Source organism: Planococcus citri, chromosome 1 (genome assembly GCF_950023065.1).
Source record: "Planococcus citri chromosome 1, ihPlaCitr1.1, whole genome shotgun sequence".
Taxonomy (NCBI): domain Eukaryota; kingdom Metazoa; phylum Arthropoda; class Insecta; order Hemiptera; family Pseudococcidae; genus Planococcus; species Planococcus citri.
The window spans coordinates 60,348,069-60,362,200 of NC_088677.1; the positions used below are offsets into that span (position 1 = coordinate 60,348,069).

The 14,132-nt window shown below is 35.3% G+C and overlaps 1 protein-coding gene across 2 annotated transcripts in view; it reads right to left on the minus strand.

Moving 5' to 3' along the window:
• The window catches only part of LOC135833147 (neural cell adhesion molecule 1-like), a 330,320-nt gene that overhangs the window by 13,635 nt on the left and 302,553 nt on the right, over positions 1-14,132 (minus strand). For both annotated transcript variants that reach the window (XM_065346804.1, XM_065346803.1), the window contains exon 4: positions 6,231-6,352. In XM_065346804.1, the coding sequence (XP_065202876.1) occupies positions 6,231-6,352 (122 nt within the window). The remainder of the gene's footprint in view (positions 1-6,230; positions 6,353-14,132) is intronic.

The following is a 14,132-nucleotide window of genomic DNA, read 5'->3' on the forward strand; positions in this document are numbered from 1 at the left end:
GTTATTCTCGTATTATTGGAAAATTTTCAGAATAAAAATTGCAATGAAAAAACGAATTCTTTCCAAATACCTACTCGTAAAATAAGTCAAAATCCGAATTCACCTACATAATTGAAAACGCCAAATCAATCAACTTTCTACTTTAAAAATTAAACACAATTTCCTCGACTTCGAAACCCATCAACCAAATTACCCAGGCACACTGACACAATTAACAAATTAAGTTACCAATTGGAAGAACCGATGACAACCATGGCTATAAAGTCTGCACCGTCAAATATCATAAAAGACTTGTAACTCGGTAAATGTTTCAGATACTTGGATACATTCCAGTCAAAAGTACCAAGTCTAAGTAGTCCCAAAAGACACCCACAGAATAACAACTACATCAAACGTATTGCTTCAGCTAAAGATTTCGGGCTTTTTAGTTGTAAGGGTACTTTACGTCTTGAAATTTATAGAAAATCAACGCCTACGTTCGTCAACCAGACAAGTAAGTAGAGTTACAAAAGCACAATGTAGGTATAACCTTTGTAGTAGGTACAGTTATCTACGTCAAATTATACACGTAGAATACCTACGTACACGTGCACCTTTCATTTCAGCCAATTTGATCGTTCAAGACGCTGAAAACTTTTGCAACGTTGATAATGTTTTCCGGACAATTTTTCTTTCTCTCTTTGGCTTTAAAAGTCTTCACTGTTTAGTCGAGTAGTAGGTGTATGCCAGCTCCAACCCTTGAAGAATAATTTATTCGCTCGAGAGATGAAAAAAAAGTCGACGAGTTTGGCTTTCGGGGTAATTTAAATATTAGCATCAAATCGGTACGGTCTCTCGGTCGTCGGTCGTTTATTCGCTATGGGTTAAAGAAGGGTATGAAAAAGAAGCGGATGCGGAAAAAGTGTAGAAAAGAGAAAAATCATCGCCGCGTAATTAAACCTAGGTAAGAAAGAAGGCGAACGCGACGCCGTAAAGTAATTGTTGATGAGTTTCATTATGTATCATAAAAGATGATAACCGAGCAAAGTTGAAAGCTCTTCGGAATTAAGCGTGCTATAGTCGAAGGGGTGTAGAAAGCACGCTAGCTTTGTATATCCCCCTGCCCCCGTCAGCCCTCCTTACGCCTTCATCTACGTCTCATCGCTTCTCTATGGATACTTTTACTGGAAATAAATACCTTCCATTATTTACCGGGCCATAGTATACTGTAACAGTAGGAGACCATTTCAGACTTATTCTATGTAATCGAGCGAATACGACTGAAAGAGTAGGTAGCTAGGTGCCCGAATATAGAGCAGAAAGCAGTGTATATAGAGGTACAGAGTACAGTACGAGAAAACGACAATCTAAAACTGTATTTCCCAGCGGGGTCATTTTTAAAATTCTATTTTAACGTCGAAAGGTATTATGAAAATATTGGCAACTGCGCCCCTTATTATTAATTCCGTCCAATCGAAAAGGTTACAGTCGAGTGCTGATTTTTAACTTGAATGCAAATCGAATAACCCTAATAAATTGCCGAGCTTTTATCTTAAACTCTTTTTTTTCTCCTACCGAAGAGAGCTTTTCCTACATTTGCGAGTGTATTTCGAAACGAAACGTATTTTCCTGTTTCCATCTCGTTTCCATATTTTTTTCCTCTTTTCTCATCGACCAAATCCATCGTCCTTATAGGACACTAAATGGTCTAATTACCGGAGTCTCGACGGTATAGATCTATTACACGAGACGAGGATGAAAAAAAAAGGAGGAGCGGGGTAAGATTGACAAACGAGAAAATCACACGTTCGTCGCGAAATCTCACGTATTTTTCAACGAACGAGAGTCGAGTAGGTACGAAGAAAGGGAAAAGAAACGCGTTTCCGTTTCCCAAAAACAATAAAATATACCGACGTTGAAGGGCACGAGAAGGTACACAGTGGAGGTACGTAGAAGTTCGAGAGTATGTTGAAAATATATACCTATTTCTGTGTGTAAGAAAACGAGGGGCGTAAAAATGGCTAAAGTATCGTAACGCTTTTTCAGGAAATAAAAATCGTGATGTGTTTACAATTAAGGTAGTCTAAGGCTTATATAACATTTTCTTTAAAAGATGTTCTTTTTAATTTCAACCTCTTTTATTTCTCATTTTTGCCTGCCATCTAAACGATTTCTCTTTCGCCCTTTAGCTTTTTGCACCGATGATGGAAAAAAACATCGAGGCGGAAAAAAATTTTCTTCAAAAGGTCACGTATCAAGGAAATATCGGATTTTTTAAAAGCGAAGAAATTGTTTATTCGAGTTTGCCAAAGAAATATAGTCTTTGTGATATCGTTAAAAAAAAAAAGAAGAGGAGGAAGAAAGTTAAAGAAACGGTTATATACAGAAATATAAAGTTTCCTCTCTCTTTACCTATCTATATCTTTGTCTTGGCCTTTCTGCCTTTGTGTATAAATGTACACAGAACGTCATCATCGATTTTATTTGCCGCTAAATCTTATTAAACGAGCAAAGTAAATAAAACGCTCGCTTCTTCAACCATTTTCCCATCTTATTCTTTATAATGGTCAAATTTACAGGTATTTTTTGAATAACAAGTGTTTCTCGAGCCGAAACGTCCGCCAAAACCAGACACATTTTTCAAATTGTTCTTACACAATCTTTAACGACTCTTCTCTTTTGTGTGCTTTTATATTATGGCTTCGTTTAGCTTTGAACTTTTGTCAAATAGGCGTGCAGGAATTCGTATTGCCAGGTAGATGTAGGTCGTAGTTTTAAGGTGTCGTTGTTGAAAGCTATATCAGAAGATCAAAAGACATTTTTCGCATTTTTAAAAAAATCTATGGTCTTGTGAAGTGGAATGGAGTAGGGAGAGAATCGTGCCGAAACTGATAAATTGTAATGTGTTGAGGAGGCTTTTGTATCTATTGATTTTTCAGATTATACAAAAAAGTTGTAAGATTGGTCATTTTGAAAGACTTATGAGGGAGTTAACTATCCTAATTGGCGGATATTTTTTCCAGCTGGATAAAACAAGATTCAAAAAGCATTATTTTGAATATTACGACTGCTTAAATCAACATTTCTGGTGCTAATGGTCCATTCTCCGATTTTTGGTGAATTTTTGAGTCATTTTTTAAGCAATTCTGAGGCCTCCAGTAGATTTTTGAATGTTGAAATTTCCAAGAGATTTCATCCAATGGATTATAGAAGCTGAAATTTATTTTATATTATGAGCTAAAGCTTATTTGTGCATTTTTTTATAAACTGGAATTTTAAAAATTTCGCTGGAGGCTCTAGAAACCATGTTGAAAATCGCTTATAAAGTAAATTTCAGGTATTTAACTCCACCAAGTCTAATCTTTTTAAATCACATATTCCAAAAACCTGCACTGAGGCTCCAGATCTGCTAAAAACAGCTCAATACTGTATCAAATGGGGAGGGGGGCGAATTGGGTGCTCAAAAATGAAGCACGTATCAAATTTTGATTTTTTTTTGATTATTGGCTCGAGTTTATGGTTTTCTAAAAGTTTATCACCAATCGAAAAACGAACTTCAGCACATGAAATTCTGGTTGGTGAGATGTTTTTGCATGATCTTTCAATCTGGCTTTGTCCAGTTCAGAAATTTGCATCAGTTGAGAAACCTTTGTTGTTAGGAAATTAGAGTCCAGAGTCTATGCTAGGATGGGTTGTTTTTCATGTTTTTTCAAATTTTGATGCAGACTAACTGAAAATTATGGCCAAATGACCTCAATAAGACGCAGAAAACATTTCAATTTTTTTGTTCAACGCGTAACCTCTCCTCTCGGCTCGAGCTCAAAGTTTTTAAAATTTGAAAATTTTTTAATTGTTTCTATGAACATTTTTTTAACAGGTATGTACTATTCTTTTTTCTTAAAAAAAAAACAGCACAAAAATACCTAGAGATAAATTATGAAAAAAATTAGGTACTCATCCGTTGATAATACAATAAAATGAAAATAAAAGTGGAAAAAGAATCGAAAAAACTGGAATCTGCTGGAAAAAACACCAAAAATTTCGTTTGATAAAATTGAAGAATGACTCCAAAAGCCTGGGAAAATAATAGGTATCTATATCACATAAAAAGATCTCAATTTTTTTAAAATTTTCTCCATGACAAAAAAAATTAAAAAGACCTGGGAAAAATTAATGTAAATTTAAAAAAAAGCAATATCATTTTTTTCAGATGAAATAGGTAAATAGTTATGATCATTTTTCAATTAAAAAAAAGAAAAATACGAGTACATAACGACTAACGTATATACCTGATCGACCTTCGCAGCTTTCGCGCGTAATCGCAAACAAAATTGAGCTTTTTGAAATTTTTATGGGATGACTTTGCACAAAATTCATTAAAAATTGAATTTCTTAGGAACGGTTGAACTAATTTTGATCAAATTTGAAATTTCAAAACTAGAGTACCAGCCGGACATTTCGTCATCATCTTCATCATGTTTCAAAAGCTTAAAGCTTCCAAGTTTATCGAGTGACAAAATGTTTTTTCAACATTTTTTAAAACTTATTCAATTTACCTAGAAAACGGCTGAACCAATTTCGATGAAGCTGGAAATCTCACTAGGCCTGCACGATTCCTACAAAGAACTTATACGATCTTCAATTTTTGGCGAATCATTCATGACCGAACTGATCAATTTTTTGAAAGAACCATTTGTCAACGAATCGATCAATTCTTCAATTTATGAATCAATTCGTTTGCGAATGACTCACTTATACAAATCAATTTGTTCCCGAATGATTTACGAAAAATAATTTGATTCGTTCGTGAATGATTCACCAAAAATTGAGCAAATGAATCGGTTTGTTCGCGAACGAGTCACTTATACGAATCAATTCGTTCGCGAATGATTCATCAAAAATTGAGTGTATGAATTGATCCGTTCGCGAACGAGTCAGTCATACGAATCAATTCGTTTGTGAATGATTCACTAAAAATTATTCAATTCGTTCATGAATGATTCATCAAAAATTGAGTAAATGAATCGATTTGTTCGCGAACGAATCACTTATACGAATCGATTCGTTCGCGAATGATTCATCAAAAATTGAGTGTATGAATTGATCCGTTCGCGAACGAGTCACTTATTTGAATCGATTCGTTCGCGAATGATTCATCAAAAATTAAGTAAATGAATCGATTCGTTTTCAAACGAGTCACTTATACGAATCGATTCGTTCGCGAACGAGTCACTTATACGAATCGATTCGTTCGCGAAAGAGTCACTTATACGGATCGATTCGTTCGCGAATGAGTCACTTATACGAATCGATTCGTTCGCTAACGAGTCACTTATACGGATCGATTCGTTCGCGAACGAGTCACTTATACGGATCGATTCGTTCGCGAACGAGTCACTTATACGAATCAATTCGCTCGCGAATGATTCGCCTAGAAATCAATCAGTTTGTTCAATCGCCAATCGGTTGTGAATGATTCGATTCGATTTGATTCACTTCGCTTGAAAAGAGATCAATTTCTATACAATAGTTTCACAAAAACTGAATCAATCGTAAAATCAATTGATCCGTTTGCGAATGATTCACCAAGAAATCAATCAATTTATTTAATTACCAATCGTTCGTAAATGATTCGAATCGATTATAAATAGATCAATTACTGCAAGTGCAAAATATGTTTCAAAAAAGTGAATCAATTTGTTCGTGAAATATTTTGATTTGAAGAAAAGTCAGTCTTCTAACCCCCCCCCCCCCCCCTCAAAGCCCTGAGTAAAACTGAACCATACGTTTTATCTTTAAAAAATCATTTTTTTCAAACTCTTAAAAATTTATTCAAAACAATCATTTCTCAAATTCTTCAAAGTTAAGTAGGTATGCATTATACGAGTTTGTAACTTTTTCGAAAATTCTACCATTTCTAAAGATTTTGTCACCACCATAACATCCCATCGATACACTCTTAATACATCCCTACATCATTCATTCATTCGATCATTAAACCAAAAAAAAAAAACATTCAAGAGCCCCTCCAAATTATCGCGACGCAATCACTTCAACAGCGGAATGGAGAATCGCACCAGACCAGCATTAAGTATGTAGAAGAACGAGAAGCCAACGAAAAAAATCATTACCATACATCATAGTGGCTCACCTATCACCGAATAAAAATCACGTGTACTACGAGGGAGTAAAGAATGCCGCCTAATTTATTACATAATTAGATACAGATAAGTAACACATTTTACACTCACTTTTCTCGACCAAAATATGCTTGGAACTGGATTACCGGAGGCTTTACATTCCAATGTGATCGATCCTCCTTTTCTAGCGGTCAACTGGCCATTCGACGGAGACGTTCTGATACTCGGAGGAACTGTAAAAAAAAAATAAAGAGAAAAAATTCAATAAATTTTCCGCTCAAATAAAAAAAATTCATATAAGTAGATACAGCGAAAAAAAATGTTGGCAAATGCGGTAAATTCGGCGATAAAGATAAAGATAGCAGACGTTGAAAAATCGCCTAAACGTGGTAGATCTGTACAAAGATAGGTAGCTCTGGCTAGAAACAATTTTCATTTGATGTATTTTTAATATAATGCAAATTAAAACCATTTCAGGATAAGAAGGCAATGAAGAGGGTATAAGCAATACAAGAGGGAAAAAAATGCCATCTTTTGAACAAAAAGTAAGTACGATTGGAGTGCAAGGGAGAAGAGAAAACACCTTTATCGCGCTGTGTGAATTTTTTTGCTCACAGTTACTACGTATAGATGAGGGTGGATGTGGATTGTGGATGAGGTTGTAATGCTCGCGAAACGCGACTACGTGAGGTTCGCTATGCACAAAGATAAGTTTGTTTTGGTACAAGTAATTTACAAATGGAATTCTTATTGCGACGCGCAAAAAAGAATTTATGTGTTAGCCAGGGTAAGTGAGTATTCGCGGAGACAATCTGACAAATAACACGAGACATTAAGATAACAATATTTCTTTACCGCCGGAAGTGGATAAAGAGTTAAAGAAAAAGATAAACAGATAAAAGAATAGAACCGTGAATGGTTTAGGTAATGGTTTTAAGAAAGGGTCGAAAAGTACGTATACGACAACTCTGTGAGAGAGGAGGGGGGCAGAATAAGGGGGTTACACATTTACTCAAATCACGTAGCCTTTGCGAGAGAGTCCGTAAGGTCGACGTCGTTACCTAGAAAATTGATTCTGTCCCATATATTCGGCGAATGGCGAAAATTCCAACGCAGTCTCGTACGTATTATATACCTTTTCGCAACGGCGTTCTCTGCGCTCTGCCTCTTGCTACAGCCAGCTTTTTAACGTACCTACACCTCACCTCACCCGTACCTGCCTAGCTTTCTCAACAACCATCTTTCTCTCTCCCTCTCGAGCCAGCGAACGCAACTCAACAGCATCCTTTATATCACCTGGGACCTTTATAACCTCTTGAATCTGTCTTTTGCTCGGCTTCTCTCGGTGCACTTTTATTCGACTGTGAAACTCCATTTTCTTTTACAAAGACTAATGAATAGTTTTCTTTTTCCATCCCTCTGTATCACACAGTCTGCTACCATATACGCTATGGTACTCGTTACACACATTTTTTCCTTCGGTTTTCACGTCTGCTTTAGTGTGCGAGTGACTGAGAAAGGTAGAATATGTGCTGCGAGCTCTTATACGATGCGACCATGGTGAAAATACCACTTGGGTAGGATAGGTAAGACGAATTTTCATTAAACTGATTATCGACGAATAAGAAGAGCAGCAGCGGAGAACGATGAAAAGCCATCGAATAACTAGATTCGTAGACTACAAATAGCCGTGTATTGTGAACGAGATATACCCTTCACTCGTTCTAGTCGAATTTAGTATACTCTTCGAAATCATATTCTTTCATCTCATTAAACTTATTTCATCGCTGTAGAATAAGCCCGGTGAAATTTACCATATAGTTTGGAAACTTCATCTGCCATACTAATACACGGATAAACAAAAAAAGACCATCAAATACACTCACACGCAGTCGTCATCTTATGTGTAGGTACCTTCTAGTATACAGCATGCATGTAGTAGTTCTGCTAACCAGCATCTCAACTCGATAGTATATACTGAAGTGTATACTACACCGACAGCTTTGTTTATTATTTTGATTTCGAGTTTCAGTTCGTTACGTACGTGATCGGCAAACGAAAATTTTACATTATTTGTTTGCTTTTTAAAGACGTATACGGTGGGTAGGGTATAAAGTATCCTTCGTCTTGCACATGAACCTATCCTACTATGCTACACACACTTGCTTTTCCATGCTTTCTACGCTTTTCTTCCAGAATATAAGTACCTGCTTTCTTCGTCTCTACTCGTTTCTCATCTCGCTATCCCTGTACATCTTTGTTTGCCTTACATAAAGTGTTTAACGTATACCTACCAGCCACACTTTCGTAAATTTTAAACGTCTCAATATTGTCGAATTTTACGGCCAAACTTTTCTCATGTCGAGATGTGCTTTTGCTTATTGCCTTACATATATGCCTTCCTTTTAGCATTCGTATCCGTATAGCTAGATCAATTTTGATAACCCAGATTCCTGAACTATAGCGGAGCCCTGATTTAGGCCCATTAATATACGTTCTCCCAAATTCTTCAGTAAAGGTTAGCAGGGTCACCTAGAAGGGGGAGGGGACAGTTTGTCCCCGGCCCGAGCTTTCTGGAGAGCCTGGCAAAAAAGGGCTCGTGGTGAAAGAAAACCCTATTTTTTACTTCTCAGAACACAAATTTTTGAAAGCTTTTGCCCTCAGCTTGTTTTCTTTTATTTTTCAAAGTTGAAATCTCTAAAAAAAAATCATACAACTTTTAAAGTTTCAAAGTGAAAAAATGAACTTCTCCTACAAAAAGTGAGTATCGTTTTTATGCCTCTCAAAATACAAATTTTTAAAAGCTTTCGCTGACACTTGAAGCTTGTTCTGTTTTCGTTTTCGAAATTAACATCGTGAAAAAATTGTTTCAAATTGTAGAACTTTAAAAACCAAAAATAAACTCCTTGCATAAAAAACATCGTTTTTAGTTCTTTCAGAATACAATTTTTCAGATGTTTTCGCCCTCCTTTTTTCATCGTCAAATTCCTTTTAAAAAAAGACATCGATTTTAGACCTCTCAAAACAAATTTTCAAAAACTTTCGCCCCTATTTTGGTCGGCTCGATTTTTTGTTTCTTGTTTTAAAATTTAAAAAAATTTGCATTTAGACCCCTAAAAATTCAAAACAGAAAATGAAAATTGTTATGTCGTATGAATATGATAGATATCAATTGGCAAAATTGACATCTTCCCCCGTATAAGTCGGCCAATTTTCATTTGAACTCCCTCCTCCTTCTCTCTCAAAAAACCTCTTATGTTGTTTTGTCCTTAGAAATGGGTCCAAATTATATTTGCCTCTGACCCACATGGGCTCTCAACGGTCCTGAAATGATTCAAATGTACGTAGGCCGATGATGAGTAGTTCGATGTCTTTTCACAATATATTGCAATAAAAATAATTTTCGACCAAAATTGATCACTTTATAAGCGAGGAAAATTGTTTAAAAAAATGAGATTTTTGCATTTGTGATCTGTCACGAGAAAACCAGGTTAGTATCCAAATAATCGATTTTTTTTATGGATATTGGTAGTACTCAGTGTGCAGAATCCGCCTGTAGTGGTTAAAACGTTCGCGAACGATTCTTTTGACCCTAAATTCAAGGTTAAAAAAATAGAGCAACTACAAAAAAAGTTGGAAAATTTTTTTTGTTTGTGATTTTCTTGAAAAGTACGTATGTTTTCGGAAGTCAATATGCAAATTTTTGGGACAATCGGCCCACATTTGGAGGATTAGTGCCATTTTATTGAAATTTGAATGAGGATTAAGCTGGAAAAATCAACTCTTTTCACCTTGAACAAGTTTTTTGAAAAAATTGAAAAACTCAATAAATAACTTTATTTTATATTACCTAGGTAATAATTCATTCTTAGTACTTTTCGCGAAATTTTTGGCGCGAAATTTAAGAAAAGCGAAAAAATCGATTTAGGGAAATTTCGATTATTGGCCTTTGACAACCCTGATTTTGAAAAAAAAAATGCCAGGTTATGTTGGCACCCCTGGTGGCCAAAAGTGGTTCAAGTTTCACGGACCTACGAATCATAGATCGCCGAACACATAGATTCAAAACTTCAAATGCCCGTCCTGTAAAATTTATGTTTTGGACACTATAACCTGGTTTTCTCGTGACATTTTGAAAGTCTTCCACACAACCATAATTAAGTACATATTAATACAAAATTTTGAAAAAAAAAGTATTTTGTACAATGCATGTACAAAGATCGACGCAGATTTTCAAACACTTTAGCTGGAGATTGGGCCATTTCCCCCAAAACATGTTGAGTAGCGACAGGGGCGAAAAAACTACAATTTGAAAAAATGCTCCATCTTTGATGCCCATTTCACCACTCCACCCAGTTGACCAAATGCTAGCAAATTTTACGCTAGCACGAATGGTGCCGGAATTTGAGACACTTTTTTTAAAAATGCTAGCAAATCAGTAGTGATTAGGTCGCATTAACGTAGCAGAATTGAGCACAAACAGCTAGGGTATAGCTAGCATAAAGCTAGCGAAATGCTAGCATTTTGTTAACACTTTGCTTGCAATTCTACTACGTAAATGCGACTAAATCGCGACTGATTTGCTAGCATTTTTAAAAAAAGTGTCTCAAATTCCGGCACCATTCGTGCTAGCGTAAAATTTGCTAGCATGAGGCTAGCATTTTGCTAGCGCAGGAAAAGTTTGATTATCAGGAAAATTATTTTTACTAATTAACTTTTAAAAATACTAGGAGGTGTTTTCAATCAGGTCAAGGTAGTTCTCCAATATCCAAAAATAGGCAACTGACCTCCTACGCTAGCTCACCGCTAGCATAGCGCTAGTGAGGTGTGCCAGAGTAAGTAGAGTGGTAGCACTCTTCTTACTATCATACAAAATACTACCTTGAGCTTATATTCAGATTGACTACATACTTTATCTAAGAGTAGCAAAGTATACCATGAGAGAGAACAACGCTAGCAATTTGCTAGCATTAAGCTAGCGCTTGGGTTAGAAGTCTCTTTATTGAAAAATAAAGTTTTTTTTTTAAATTAAAAAATTGCCAAAATTTAAAATTTAAAAATGAAATATCAAACAAACTAAAAATAAGAAATTTCAAAAACATTTGAACAACATTTTTAATGAACAAATTATACATTATAAAAAATGAAATAATTACAAGAATGATTTTTCAATAATGGAATATTCTTCAAAATTATTGTTCAAAGTTGAAAAGTAGCCAAAATGGAAAGGAAAAATACCTACCTGTTAAAATGAAAAGCATTAACAAATTTGAAATTTTTTTAAAAATGAAAATAAAAAATCATTGAGAAACGAAAAATTACGTATTTAGGTATCTGTTAAAAATATTTAAAAATTCCATTTAAAAAATGAAGATATGGAAGTATTTTTCTGAAAAATGGGTGAAAGAGATTCACTGAAGTTTTTCTGTACTTGCATGAGTAGGCTATGAAGGAAATGCCAGTGAAAAACATGCTAGGAAAAAAATGCCACATACTTGCTCGCATTTTGCTAGAATCTAATTCCATACAGAAAGCTAGCTGAAAAGTGAGGGCAATCAGCTAGCGTTTTTCTATTGCTAGAATGCAAAGTAAAAGCTAGACGAGAGAGACTAGAGATCTGCTCGCATTTTGCTAGCATTAGATTGCTAGATAAATGTAAGCAGATAAATGCAAGCGTATTGCTAGTGTAGAAAAGCAAGCAATTATCCGTTAGTAAAACGCTAGCATTAAGCAAGCACAATTAGTGTGATACAAATGCTAGCTGAAAAAAGCGAGAGAATTGCTAAAGAATTGCTAGAACATAATTTGCCAGAAAAAAAGTGCTAGCAAATTGCTAGCTTTTTGCGAAAGATTTAATGCTAGCTACAAAAAGCTAGAAAAATGCTAGCACTTTCCCAAAACGTCAGTAAAATGCTAGCAATCCGCTAGCACTTGGTCAACTGGGCAGGGGCATCTTCATAGCTGAAAAATGTTGTGTCCAACTTTCAAATCAAAATAAAAGTCTCTGCTGAATTTGCTCAAAATTTGCAGACTTTTTTTTTCACGGTCCATTCCATTCAACTGTACCCAAATTTCAATCTCTCAAATTCATCCATCGCAGTTTTGGGAATTTTGAGAATTTGCTCCCCATTTAATTCAATTTTTTTTTGAATTACAAAATCCAAAAATTTAATGTAAAGACTCCAAAATATCTTCATACCCAGATTAGACTAAACAGTTTGAGAAATCTAAAACCTGAAATTATCCAAAGTTTCTGGTTGTTCAGCTTATATGTACTTGATTATTACCTTTTGACGTTTTTTCATAAAAAATGGACCTTTGAATTTTAAAAAAATCGCTGAAAGTTGAAAAATGAAATTCAGCATCTGGGATTTTTCATTTTCAGATGATCAAACTCGGAACTTTTCTACTGGTTGGATTACCTATTCTGTCGTAGCATATTTTCAGTGATGAACGGATTTTTTTTTTTTTAATTTGTGACTTTTTTCCCAATCATGGTCCACAACTTCAAGACACCTGTGAAGTCCTGCATTCTCGTCAAAATCTTTTTTTCTGTTTTTTTTCTCGGCAATGTCTGGAATTTTGTTTAGAATCACTTCAATTTGCACCTATACCTATTTCTAACCGTTTCAAAATAATCAAATTTTCTTTACTTATCTGATTTTTTATGAGTTTTTAAAAATATTGTTGAAATTCCAAAAACATGAAGATTTTTTAATACTACAATTTCACAGAGACTGATTGAAAACGTTGACTTTTCAGCAATAACCAAACCTTCTGAAACGGTAATTGGCTATTTCAAGTTGTTTTGGAGCCTCCACTGAGATGATCTTTTTCTTGTTTATTTTTTTTCTTCTTCAATTTCAGTCTAAAATATCTTTAAGTAGACAGATTTCATCATTTTCCAAGAGAAGTTTTTTTCATAATTTACGTACGAACCTTGATCATGCTCGAATCTAAAATAGGTATGTAGTAATCGGTATCAAAATAAATCTGATGAGACATCTTGTACCTATAACGACATTTTCTCAAAACATGACTCCAGAGAACACTAATTGAATTAATACACAACTCATCGATGATGAAATACACGCATTTTGACGTGCTTCCGCCCATAATCTATGTGGAATAGTTGTCGAAAGAAGAATCCTAACCCGGATATTTATCCATCTTATACCATATAATACAAGTATTTCTGCATTCTGCAACAATTTATAACTGCGAGGGAGTAAATGGGCAGAAGACTATACGAAGCATCGTCTCACAAATACCAAGACAACTTTCTAGATACAAGTTGGACAGATTGTTTGAATTATTTCGGTAATATATAAAGTGTTTTAGAGTAAAGTTTACCCACAGCGCCGGTGAAAAGTATGTATTACTATATACAACGAGGACGTCGAGGCAGAGCAATAACGCCTTAAATAATTTACACCTCTGCTCTCTACCTGAGTTCACTTTCGAGTATCTAATCACGTTAACTGAACTGTGGTTAGGTACATCAGCAAGTTGAGCGAAAACCAAAACTCGTGTCTGTAAATAGTACATAGATCAGCTGAGGCATAAGGGAAAGGATTTCCTGACTAGAAAAATAAATGCAAGAGCGGTTTTACTGGTACAACTCGCGAACATTTTCTTCCTCAAGTGACACTATCCAACTACTTAGTTTTACGTAGGCCAATAATATGTACAACGCGATGAGTTGTTTCTCTACAATAATTTTCGTATTGTCTCTAACTTTGGCAACGATTTTCACTGTCGGCTGTTGGATTTTCCTACACCTACAACAACGAAGGAAAATACGCCACCTTCTTCAAATCCGCTCCTATCCAGACTTATTTCATGTCTGGTTAAATATTCTACGCTTTCGGTGGAATTCTTCTCGTTTTCATTCCGCTTTGCGAAGACGATGTCGACGACGATGCTTCGATGCAACAACGTACAAAACATTTAGGTCTTCACCCTACACCTACACCTACTATACAACCCCCTTCGGAGAAAATTTCGCGTTCG